The 12019-nt window shown below is 35.2% G+C and overlaps 9 protein-coding genes and 3 pseudogenes across 12 annotated transcripts, besides 1 other annotated feature; 1 reads left to right on the forward strand and 11 right to left on the reverse strand.

Moving 5' to 3' along the window:
- Positions 1-12019: part of a mobile genetic element that runs on past both edges of the window.
- TVAGG3_0675940 (uncharacterized protein) lies at positions 1711-2440 on the reverse strand (the record flags this gene model as incomplete). The annotated part of the gene is made up of 1 exon (XM_051242564.1): positions 1711-2440. A coding segment is annotated over one exon (730 nt), but the record flags the coding sequence as incomplete, so codon positions are not given.
- On the reverse strand, positions 2497-2895 carry TVAGG3_0675950 (DNA/RNA polymerases family; the record flags this gene model as incomplete). The annotated part of the gene is made up of 1 exon (XM_051242565.1): positions 2497-2895. One exon carries the CDS (start codon positions 2893-2895, stop codon positions 2497-2499), a length of 399 nt encoding a protein of 132 aa, XP_051089152.1.
- TVAGG3_0675960 lies at positions 3007-4193 on the reverse strand (annotated as a pseudogene). Its single transcript has one exon. A coding segment is annotated over exon 1 (1187 nt).
- Positions 4671-5255, reverse strand: TVAGG3_0675970 (His-Me finger endonucleases family; the record flags this gene model as incomplete). The annotated part of the gene is made up of 1 exon (XM_051242566.1): positions 4671-5255. One exon carries the CDS (start codon positions 5253-5255, stop codon positions 4671-4673), a length of 585 nt encoding a protein of 194 aa, XP_051089153.1.
- TVAGG3_0675980 (phage tail repeat-like family) lies at positions 5406-5630 on the reverse strand (the record flags this gene model as incomplete). The annotated part of the gene is made up of 1 exon (XM_051242567.1): positions 5406-5630. One exon carries the CDS (start codon positions 5628-5630, stop codon positions 5406-5408), a length of 225 nt encoding a protein of 74 aa, XP_051089154.1.
- TVAGG3_0675990 (uncharacterized protein) lies at positions 5718-5990 on the reverse strand (the record flags this gene model as incomplete). The annotated part of the gene is made up of 1 exon (XM_051242568.1): positions 5718-5990. One exon carries the CDS (start codon positions 5988-5990, stop codon positions 5718-5720), a length of 273 nt encoding a protein of 90 aa, XP_051089155.1.
- Positions 6010-6165, reverse strand: TVAGG3_0676000 (uncharacterized protein; the record flags this gene model as incomplete). The annotated part of the gene is made up of 1 exon (XM_001291388.1): positions 6010-6165. The coding sequence occupies one exon, from the start codon at positions 6163-6165 to the stop codon at positions 6010-6012; it is 156 nt and encodes a 51-aa protein (XP_001291389.1).
- On the reverse strand, positions 6185-6586 carry TVAGG3_0676010 (uncharacterized protein; the record flags this gene model as incomplete). Its single annotated transcript, XM_051242569.1, has 1 exon — positions 6185-6586. The coding sequence occupies one exon, from the start codon at positions 6584-6586 to the stop codon at positions 6185-6187; it is 402 nt and encodes a 133-aa protein (XP_051089156.1).
- TVAGG3_0676020 lies at positions 7846-8838 on the reverse strand (annotated as a pseudogene). The gene has a single exon. A coding segment is annotated over exon 1 (993 nt).
- TVAGG3_0676030 lies at positions 8856-9703 on the forward strand (annotated as a pseudogene). The gene has a single exon. A coding segment is annotated over exon 1 (848 nt).
- TVAGG3_0676040 (serine threonine-protein phosphatase family) lies at positions 9706-9948 on the reverse strand (the record flags this gene model as incomplete). Its single annotated transcript, XM_051242570.1, has 1 exon — positions 9706-9948. The coding sequence occupies one exon, from the start codon at positions 9946-9948 to the stop codon at positions 9706-9708; it is 243 nt and encodes an 80-aa protein (XP_051089157.1).
- TVAGG3_0676050 (uncharacterized protein) lies at positions 9967-10329 on the reverse strand (the record flags this gene model as incomplete). Its single annotated transcript, XM_051242571.1, has 1 exon — positions 9967-10329. One exon carries the CDS (start codon positions 10327-10329, stop codon positions 9967-9969), a length of 363 nt encoding a protein of 120 aa, XP_051089158.1.

The following is a 12019-nucleotide window of genomic DNA, read 5'->3' on the forward strand; positions in this document are numbered from 1 at the left end:
GTCTTGACAAAACATAGACAAGAAAGTTCATGAGAAATTAGATGAAGAAGTCTCAACAAAACAAGCATTTTGTGAAGAATATACCAACCCGCGGAATTCCGCGGGTTGCTTTTTATACAAAACATTGACGAAGAAGTCTCAACAAAACAAGCATTTCGTGAAGAATATACCACCTGCCGGAATTCCGGCGGGTGCTTTTTATACAAAACATTGACGATGAAGTCTCAACAAAACAAGCATTTTGTGAAGAATATACCAACCGCCGGAATTCCGCGGGTTGCTTTTTATACAAAACATGTACGATGAAAGTCTTGACAAAACAAGCATTTCGTGAAGAATATACCACCTGCCGGAATTCCGGCGGGTGCTTTTTATACAAAACATTGACGAAGAAATCTATCTCCTGTGTTGTTGTCAAAATGTCATGTTGTCACACTTTTTCAGAGAAGTTTAAATTACCTGGTGACCTGGTGACGTAGTGACGTAGTGACACCTAAAAACCATCTAACCTAAAATATATTTTTGCCGAATTCAATAAAAATAAAATGGTTCATTTACTCACAATATTTTTGTACAAAACGACCCCAAACTTTTAACCTCTCTTCTGCAGCTTCTAATGAAACTTTAGCGAGTTCATATTCTCTAAATTCTCTCTTTAAATCTTCTTGTTCCCATTGGTCTAGTTCGTATGGAGAATCTCTATAACCAGAACATATCTCATGTTCATGTTCTATTTGTTTTTCATGCATTTTTCTAACTTCTTCTTCGAACAAAGGTTTTGCATTCTCTACTGTATCTTCAAGTTCTTCTTCATCTAATTTCTCATGAACTTTCTTGTCTATGGAGTCCAGAATTTTTCCAACTGCTATACAATATTTTGGAGAAGCCCACATTGCTATATAGTTTGTAAGTCTTGGGTCTACATACGTTCCTCTAACCTGTTTGATTTCATCAGGAATTCCTGCATGAACTGTGTATAAAAAGCAACCCGCGGAATTCCGCGGGTTGGTATATTCTTCACAAAATGCCTTAAAATACTCTTCCCAAGACTTATTTTCCAACAACCTTCTAAAGTCTTTCCTAAACTGCTGACACATATTTGTTGCATTTATATAACCATCCTTGTCTCTACGTAAGACTTCAATACCGTTGTAAGTGCCTTTTGTGAATGTTTCGCCATTAGATTTGTTCGTGAACGTTTTTGCTTCGACTGTCATTTCAGTTCTTACAATAAAAATAAAAAATATTTTTTGGTGGTACGTCGGACATTCGTTTGTGGCTTAACCGTCGGACATTCGTTTGTGGCTTAACCGTCGGACATTCGTTTGTGGCTCGACCTCAAAACAAGCATTTTGTGAAGAATATACCAACCGCCGGAATTCCGGCGGTTGCTTTTTTATACAAAATTCAACGGGTGAAAGAATACGATGAAATTCATGACAAAACATTGACGATGAAGTTTATTTCCTGTGTTGTTGTCTAAATGTCATGTTGTCACACTTTTTCAGAGAAGTTAAAATGACCTGGGGACCGAGGGACCGAGGGACCTGGTGACCTGGTGAGATCTAAAATATATTTTTCAATACTTTTTCAGCACTTTTCCGTAGTTGTATATGAAAGACAATTCGAGATAAAAGTCATAGTACAATGGTATTATATGCTGCACACCGTTTGTTGTGAACCAAACTTGAAAGTCAGAGAAACTGTTACTAGGTGGTTCGTAGAATTTAGAAGCAAAGTCATAAAAGTCCTTACCGATACACAGAAAACTGTTGTTGCTTGAACTGAAACTTGCATGACACATGACATTTTGAGGGTCAAACACGTTTCTATAAACTGTCAAATCTGCTGGTGGAAGTATAAATTTAAATGGACCATCTGGTGGCAATGGTTCGTTCTGGTTTAGTAACCGAAGAAATTGTGCCCAAGAACGTCTGTCTACTCCCCAATATAAAAACTCTGTATCTCTTGGAGGGTTAATTTCAATCTTTTGAAATGAAACTGTGGAGTTCATCTTGTCGTATTCTAGCTTCAGATAGTATGTTCCATTTAGTAAAGAGTGGTATTTTTCTTGAAATTCCCAGTAGTATTTGTTTATTTGAGTTTGAAAGTCATTTAGAGTTTTTTCAAGACTTTCGTCTGAACGAATTGTAAAGATTTTCATTTCATCAAATTTTTCTATTAGACCGTCAGAACCTTTATACTGACCATGAAAATATACTGCGAACATGAATGCATTAGTTCTATTTGAAAACAAAACTCTTCTAAATCCTATTGCCTTTGCATCTGAAGGACTTTGAAGCCAACGAATTGGATAGTCAAACCTGTAAGATCGGGATGAAATTTCTTCATCTGAAATATTCCTACCAGCGTTTGTAAAGATATAGTCTAACGGTTTTGTATCTGCTACTTTTGTTCTTTGTTTTTCAACCTGAAGCATTTAATATATGTAAAAATATACTGTTTTAAAAATGTTTTAAAATGGTATGCAATTTTTTATTTCATGCAATGTTTTATTTCTGTGCCGTCTTCAAGTATTCCCCAATATTTCCTTTTCGATATTACATGAACTTCGGAAAATACCTTGTCTAGCTTAAAACAGCCCATCTTTTCACCGACCATTCCCATTTCAATGAGTTTGTTATAGCCTTCTTCGTTCGTCATGAGCGCATCGATGTTCTCATAGTATACCACAATTTTCGATTTGACATCGGAGAAGAATTTGTTGTAGTTGTCAAGGACTGCCTTTGCGAACTGAGGGTAAGACCAATGTTCGACAATAGGTTTTACTGTGGTTACTAAGCCATTTTGACCTTCGGTGAACTCGTATTTCAAAACAAAAGGAGAAAACCTTTCAACAAAGTTGTCGACCTTCTCATGGTGTTTACTCTTCATCTTTTGAGGTTTTTTAATAGAATATCCCCATGTCGAATTCATAAGCAATTTGAGTGTCATTGCAAGTTTGGGGTTTGAAGCTTTCCTAATATCATACATTTGTTGTATGACTTTTCCAACTGTATAGTTCCTTCCCGGGAACTCACCTTTTTCGTTTGGAATTCCAGTCGGAATATATTGGACAAACCTCATGTACGCAGCGTTAAGGTCGACATAGTATATCTTTTCGTTTGAGTCGAACTTGTCGCAACCAATGGGTCCAGTTCGTGGAAATTCAAGTGAGTCTCTTATCTTTTGAGAAACTTCTCCTGTTATCTCATAAACATCGTCGAAGCAACCTGTTTCATATAAAACCTTCTGACCTAACTCAGATGCTCTCCAATACAATTTGACGTCAATTGGATGTCTCAATGGAAGTTTGTTTATAGCATCTTGAAGTTCTTGCAACCTCATTGGAAGTTCTTCTGGTTCAGGTTGGTATCCGAACAATCCAACTCCTTTTGGAACTGTGTACTTCTTTTGTGCTATAACTTTGTCTGGAACAACTTTTGGTCTTGCTAACAATGAAAAGTTTGTTTCGTCTTTTGGTACAAAACTTTCTGTCAGCTTGTCATCTGGAATTGGTTCCAACAAGCCTTTCTCGAAAAGAATGTTAACAGCTCTGACAATGTTGCACTTACCTTTTCCGAACAATGGGTTTGTAAGACTTTCGTTCAACATGAAGTGGTTGTGGACAAGTACAATCTTCAACCATGGCAATTTGAAGTCAACAACATAGTCGTCATGTGAAGAACCTTTCTCAGTCGGTATGTTAACGCGGATATTGACATTTGCCAACGGTGCAATTTTTGTCAATTGACTTCTGAGAATGTACCTTGTTTTCACACATGACTCAAGATACTTCACTTCTCATCTGTAACAAGACCAGAGTTCCTGAGACATGTAAGAATACAAGGTTCATTGACAATTGTTTCAATTGAATTGTAAATTCCATACCTTGTCAGGTTAATGTCAGACTTATTTCTGAACGGGAAGTATCCAGCATGTTGTCTGACTGCTTGAGGGTTGGGTTGGTACCATTCGAACTTCACGCTTGCAATTCCTTCAATTGCATTCAAAATATCTGAGTCGGAGTCAAACATTTGTTCTCTCTTTGTAGTCTTGAAAGCGTCAAGAAGTTGTGCGGCTGTTGTGACATTGCCATGTGCATAGTAAATATGACCATCCAAATCTTTTACGGTTAGTCTGAGATTGTATCCTTTCTTATTTCCGTCTTGAATTGCAGCAAGTACACCCATGAAGCCTTCTTTGTTCTTTCCTTCGTCAAAGTTTACTGTAAAGGTTCGACCAGAAGTAATTTTACTTCTAACTCACGATACTTTTCATATGCATATCTTGTTCTTTCCATGGGAGCATGTGCGTCTTCACCTTTTCCTTTTTTCCTTCTCAAAGGATGCAATTGTTCGTCATGTTTCCAGTAGAATCTGGCAAAGCCGTCGTGTCCTTCAACTTGAGCTCAGTAACATCGAAAGGCATGTCCATAAGACGTTCTTCTTCTAACCTCTCTAGTCTGTTTGGATAATTTGCGCGTGCTGTTTCTAGTCCATTTCGTAGCGAAGACCAGACAGTTTGTCATAGACTTTTATCTTCCCTTCCTATATTTAAACTTCTTCGAAACTCTCCAACCATATCTTTCTAACTCTGCTTTTATTCTAGCAGATTTTCTATCCATTCTATATGGGGGCATTTTTATAAAAATAAAAAAATATACTGTTTTAAAATGGTATGCCATATAGCTTCTTGAATTTGTTAAGAAATATTTTAACGTTTTTTCCATCTGTATCTCTAGTGTTTACATAAGCATAGCCTTCCTTAGTAAAATATACTTGTAATTTCCTATAGTTTACGCCGGTATAAAAGTAGAAAGAGTCTTGTTCTTCGCTATAGTAGTAAAACTCAAACGTATGCTCGCCATAGTCTGTAATTTCAATTGTTTCATCTTCTAGTTCGTCGACAAATTCGAATACAATATCTCCAAATTTGCCTATGTTCTTACTGTTTTCAGAACAAGTGACCCAACGCAAGTTTTCAAGTCTATTGTCGTTTCTTATACGGTTTATATGGTCTACAAAAGGTAAATTGTTAGGGTTCGGTATAAAATGAGTTGCAATGACAACATGTTTTAAATAGCGTTTCCCACTCATATTCATAGTAGCATATCCGTCATTTCGCTCACATTCGCTTAAAACTCTTTTTGTCTTTTTGTTTCTGACTTCAAATGACTCACAACAGTGAATTTCATATTTCTCATCTAACAAACAAGTTTCCCAACGGTCTTCTCCAACAAACTCAGCGTACATTTCAAATAAAATAAAAAAATGTTTTTTTAAAAATATTTTGTTTTAAATGGTATGCCATTTCATATTTCTCATCTAACAAACAAGTTTCCCAACGGTCTTCTCCAACAAACTCAGCGTACATTTCAAATAAAATAAAAAAATGTTTTTCCTTTACTTTACATAACCACTTGCTGCCATAAGTCTTTGACGCCAACCCATACCAGCTAATGAAGGTTGACTTGGTTTAGTTTCAATACTAAACTTTGGTTTTGGTTTATCTTCAGTTTTTGGCTTCCCTTCTTCTATTGGTTTTTCGTCACTTTTCGGTTCATCTGACTTTACCTCACTTGCTGGAACAGTTGTGTCGTCAACATCTTCATAAATATCATATGCCATCTGTTTCTGTTTTCCTTTCAACTTTTTGTGTTTGTTGTAAAGTTTAGAATATTTCGACTCTAAGTCAATGAGATGTTCTATAATGAACTATTGGTCAGTGAAGTAAACTTTTCCATCTGTTGTCTCATAAACTCCTTCAGACTTCAATATTTTATTTGTGAGAGTCTGTTTCTTTTTTGAGATACTTGCCGTTCCATTTTTATGAAAAGTGACTTTGTAGTTAGGGTTTGTATTTCCAGACCTGGCATTTTCTATTATTGAATTTTTCTCTTCATCTGTAAGTTCTTTGACAGGTTTTGACAATGGTTCTGAACTTTTTGTTTGTGGTGTCAAATCTACCGTTTCAACTTCTTCGGTCATTTCATCTCAGTAAAAAATTTTAGTTTGGTTTGTTTTCAACTGGTTGTTGAGGTTTTTTAAGTCGGTCTAAAACTTCCTGAGGTATAGGAAGAACTTGACAAACACGTGGTTGTGTAACTGCTGGAAGCCGACAAAGCCATCTTGAGCCCATTTGTCTCAATGCTGTATTGTTCATTTCATCTCAGTAAAAAATTTTACATTCCCCACGTTTGAGGTGGTTGAGGTTGGTTGTTGTTTACCCACTGTTGTGCATGGTTATATCCTCTGTTAAAGAATCTTTCACCTTGGTCCATGTAGTGTCCTGCTTGGTTATAGTAGTCATTTGCTTTGTTATAGTAGTTTCCTGCTTGTCTTCCTACATTGTCCATCCATCCTTGAACTTTTCCTCTTGTTTCAGGATTTGGAATAAGATTTGCTGCATCTCGTGCTACCTCCCAACCTTTCTGTACAGTTTGTATAATAGGTTGTGCTTTCTCTTTCAGTATACCTAATGTACTCAAAATCTTCCTTCCAATTCCAAATGCACCTCTGGCTATTGTTCCCACTGCGGGCAAAAATCTAGATGCGACTCCTGCTAATGCGCCAAATAAACCCATTTCTTATGGGTTAAAAATGACGAATTCAAACAAGGACCCGTATGTTTCTAAAGCAACAAAGAAAGCACTCATGGTAAAAATCTTTAGTTCAACACCAAATGCTTGGTTTATGGATATCTTGGAAAACATTCCGAGGTATAGAGAAGATGGACCACCATACTGGCTAATATTTGTTGGTCAAAACACAAGATACTGTGAAGCCATACCATTATGGTCCAAAAATATTTTAGATGTGAAAACTGCTTTGACAATATTCGTTGACAAATACCATCCAACAAAACTGACATCTGACTATGAAAGTTCTTTCAAATCAGACAATATTAAAAACTATCTGCGTTCAAAAAATGTAAACCAATATTTCATTGTCGACCAAAACCATTCTGCTCTTGGTGTCATTGACAGTTGTATAAAAATCTTAAGAGACTTAAACCAACCACAAAGTGGTGAAGCAAATGAAATGTCATATGACGACAAGTACAGACACTTCTCCATGGCAAAGATGAGACAAGTTTTAAATATTTACAATAGCCGTAAACAAAAAGGTTTGGGAAACCACTCCCCGAAGAAATGAAAAACAACCCTGACTTAGAGAAAGACTATATATTTAATAGTTTAGTCAAAAGAGACAAACAAGAAAGAATGCCGGGCTTCAAACTTAAGAAAGGTGACAAAGTAAAAATAGAAATACCTAAACGCGACCCATATGAAAATACTATTGACTATGACAACAATGGGAACCGACAGGTACTCACATTCGTGTTCGTAAAAATAGAAGAAAGTATACAAGAGAATATTATGAAGTTTTAGGCAAACATGGCAAAATGTACACACTGCAAGCAGAAGATAAAACTACTATTGTCAGACCTCGTTTCAAACTTGTCAAAGTTCAAGGTGGTATACTTTCAAAGACAGTTCCTAACAAATATAAGACAACTCCTGACGAATATGCTAAAGAAGTTGAAAATGACGACTAAGCATTTCTATACCATGCGTAAACTGTCATGTAAGGTGGCATGTAGTCTTTACTTTGTCCCGTTGTTTGCGTATACCCTGAAACGCGATGTATATGGTTTCCTCCTCCCTCAGTGTTACTCCAGTAACAATCTATAGCAAACTTAACGTTGTTTTTAACATCATATCCTTTACCTTTTGTCATTGATGACCAATCCCAATATCTATGCTTATGCCAACCTGCTTGAGATGTACTTAAATCTATGTAGTGACTGTGTGCAGGTAATTTTCACCTGAAATCGTTTTACTTCCACCTGTTTCCTTTGAAGAGTTTGCACAATACAAAAACCTGTCGACTATTTGAGTCCAAGTTCCAAAACCAAGTACTACTTCTGGTTTGGTAGAGTTCATTGACGTGTAAATAGAACCTATAGGATATACTGTTTGAAGTATTTCTGTCTTTAACGTTTGAAGCTCTGTTTTGTCAGCTTTTTTATCATATAAATCTTGAGCAGTGAATTTAACTTTGTTTTCATCCTCCATGACATAGACATTTCTACATCTAATGTTTTTATCCGATGTTAAACCTTCTGGAAAGTTAGGAGGTTTAAAATATAATCCATCCCCACCAGTTTCTTCAATCGTTCCTAAAATACTTTCTATACCAACAGTTGAGAAGAAGGTATGTGTATGTCCAACGTCACTTTTCCTGTTTAAGGTTTCTTGTAAGTTTGTAATATTTGCAATGGTATGTGTATGTCCAACGTCACTTTTCCTGTTTAAGGTTTCTTGTAAGTTTGTAATATTTGCAATGGTATGTGTATGGTTCTTATCCGCTTTAAGGTCTAAACATCCTGAAACCCACCCTGTATCGGCTTTAGTTTTTAAAATCTTTGTTGTCCGTTCATGGTACCATTCAACCCTTTCTATAATTTCATTGTCTTTTTCATCCACATATTCCTTATCTGCCTTCTTCACTAACGCACTAGCCACATATGCTAACTCATCGTCAACATACTCTTTGTCAGCTTTGTTGTCAATATCTGCCTTCAAAAGAAGTTCATCTATAGGTTTCTCGTTTAAAGTTCCTTTTGTTGGATTTATACAAACAGTATGGTTCTTACTGTCTTGAAATAGAAACTCGTCTGTCAATGGGTTTAATGTCAGTTTTAAGTTTCCTTCTTTCAATGACTCAGATATCTTAGAATAGTTGAAAAGTTTGTTGTGTTCTTATTTAGAGCTTGCAAAATGAGTTGTCGGTTGTGTTGTATTTCTCTCATAGACGCTGTTTCTTTCGACATTTTATTCTAGATAAAATATGCTTTCAATAGAAAAAGAAAATTCAAGAGTTGCTACAACTAAACCATTAGATGAACTTTTTACGAATGTCGGTCAAAAGTTTGAGACAGAGACCGTAAAGCATGAAGGCTATCGTTTTGACTACCCACTAAGATGGTTAAGAGACCCATCCGTCACAAAAGCTATTGGCTTTCGTAGAATGAAGTTCATTTCAGAAGCCATACATGGTTTCCCATTTACGGTCGCTTTTGAAATTCGATACTATAACAAAGAAAAACGTACGTATGAGAAATTTGAACAGGGAAAACTTTTACAAGTTAGTTTGCTTGTAAACTTAGAAACAACTCTTCAAGCTTTTCAAAAAAAATAAACGATATCTATCTCGAATATGCAAAACAGTACAACATTGACGAAGGAGAGTACCATCTCGATATTATATATGACAGGAAAAATGCAACTGTTAAAATCAATAGAATAGAAGACCTTGGAGAAGACGTTTATATTTCTACAAAATATAACAACTTGGCATGGTATAGATTTTTGAGGATGTTAAATCAGCCTGCAGAATATCCAGTACACCCGAACTTTTATGAAGTCGAAAACCCTAATGGAACATATGAAAATGTTTTCGACTCAGATGCTATTATAGTTCATGCTTCATTTTCTGGTGCACAAAACTCTTTTTTATGCTTGGCAAATGACTTTTACGAAAAACCTACAAAGCTATATGAACCACCGAGTGGAAGTATTTCAGACTTTCAAGTATGGTTTACAACAGATGGAAGAAAGAGAATAGTTCCATTATACCATGCGTTTTACTTAGAACTTAGTCTCATATACAACTACTATCGAACGGTAAAAATATAATTTTAATACGGTTGAGGTGTTGGATTTGGTTGCCAACTAGACTGTGGTGCAGGTTCAGGCTGTTGTATAACAGGAGCTTGTTCTTCTGGTTCAGGGTCTTTAGGTATAATACCAACGAACTGACCTACTCTTTTACCAATATTTTTGACTCCGTTCCAAATTCCTCTTCCTACGGTTTTTATTCCATTCCATATACCTCTTCCAACATTTCGAAAGAAGTTTCCTATTCTTCCAAAGAAACCCATTTTACTATATGTAAAAATCTAATGTCCGCCTAGTCTCTTACGTTTCCTTCTGAGTTCCATAGCATTTTTTAACTGGAGCTCATACATTCTATTTCTCCTCTGGTAGAAAACATACTCTGGGTCAACTCCTGTGTTCGCGTCATCTGCATAGAGTTGTTTATATCCCACTTCAGGGTTTGTATAAAACTCTTTCCATCTCATATTTGCATACCATGGTGGTAAGCCTAACGCAGCGTCATTTGACATGGCAGTTTGCATTTGTACATCTGTTGGCACTTGACCATAGTTTGCCATTGCAGTTTGTATTCTAACTTCATTTGGAATATTCTCTGGGTTTGGTTGTCCAGGTTGCTGTGCATTCGCTAAGTTCTGTGCGTCCATTTAATATTAGATAAAAATATCTCTTACGAGTACATATGCCGAACATTTGCTGGCATTGGTTCATCTTCATATTCTCTATATCTTTCTGCCACGTCAAATAAGTAAATGACACAATGGAAAAAACCTAAAACAAGTAGTCCTATTTCAAACCACATTTACTTACCAATAAAATTTCTTTGTTGTGACACTTTTCCGGTTTATAGGACCTCTCTCATATTCTATCTTATCGTATCTAAACACATAGTCATGTATATCCTCTAACCATCTCATGACACTTTCCAAACCACTTTTATCGGATGTAAAGTAAAAGCATGGATGGTTATGTAAAACGTCTAAAGTTTCTAAAGAGTCTCTCAAAGTCCAGTCTACTTGGTATTGAAAATCCCATGTGTTATAGAACGGCGGGTCCACTATAAAGAAAACATTTTCCTTGTCTTTATATTTTTCATACAACTCTGTCCAACGACATCTCACAAACTCTATACCCTCAATATATTTTTCTATGTCCTCTTTGAAAACCTTTGTATAGTTAAGATATAAAACGTTTGACATAAGTGTTTCAATGTCATGAACTCTTATAGAACCACTATACAATAGTCTAGAAGATATACTATCCCAGTCAATATACTCTGCTTTTTCAAAACCTCTCTGACAGTATTTTTCTTATCTAATGGTATACGTTCCATCTTACCTATAGGTATCTTTTCTTTTAACTCTTTCAATATTTTGTTTGTGTCTGGTATATGTTTGAGACGGTTCATATAGTTGTCGAAGTCATTGCATATAATCTTTGAGTCAGGAAATACAGTATGGCACAAATGAGATATATAGAAACTTCCACCGAACAAATCTACAAATGTTAGACCATTCGGTAGTTTCTTAAGTTCTCTCAATAGAATATCTTTACATCTACTCTTATTTCCAAAGAAGGGTAACGGTGGTTTTGTAAAATTCATTTTATATTTAATAAAAATGTTTTTTTCCTGAAAAGTGACAGAAAAGTGACAAAACATCTTCGGGGCTAGAGGGCACGAAGTGCCTGGAAGCCCCAATACTTTTTTTTTCATTTACCTTTTTTTTCCTTTTCTCATCATTTTTCAAAATTCTAAATTTTTATCAAAAATCTTGCCTATAAAAGCAGACTATGGAACCTTTTAATGCCTCTTAATCAATATTATACAGCATAAAGCATATTAAATGAAAGTAATTACGTATAAATTTATTTTATTATCTTATTTATTAATTCTTTAGCATGTATTGTTTAATATTAACTTTTCTGTACATTAAATATGATATCTCCAAAGTATGAATGCCTTGTAACGAAACGAAAACTTAATTTTATGTTGAATATTTGTCACAAACATTAGATTATTAAAATATATGTTGGATATCCCTTAGTATGAGACTTCATGACTCTTGTAGTATAACGTGAGCTTTGGATTGCAAGCTCTGTGGTTAACGAACATAAATTAATTGTAAAGTTTTCAAAATTTTTCATCGTTTCTATCAGCATCTATTTTCCTTTAAAATAATATATTTGTATGAATACAATATTTAGTAATTTTTTATTTCCCATAATTTCATTCAAAATTTCAGAAAAAATTAATTTCTATTCAATATTATTTCAGCTTCAAAACACTTCATTCTTATAGATGTTGATTCACTAAAGTGTGATACTCAATGTCTTATT

Source organism: Trichomonas vaginalis, chromosome III (genome assembly GCF_026262505.1).
Source record: "Trichomonas vaginalis G3 chromosome III, whole genome shotgun sequence".
Taxonomy (NCBI): Eukaryota; Parabasalia; order Trichomonadida; family Trichomonadidae; genus Trichomonas; species Trichomonas vaginalis.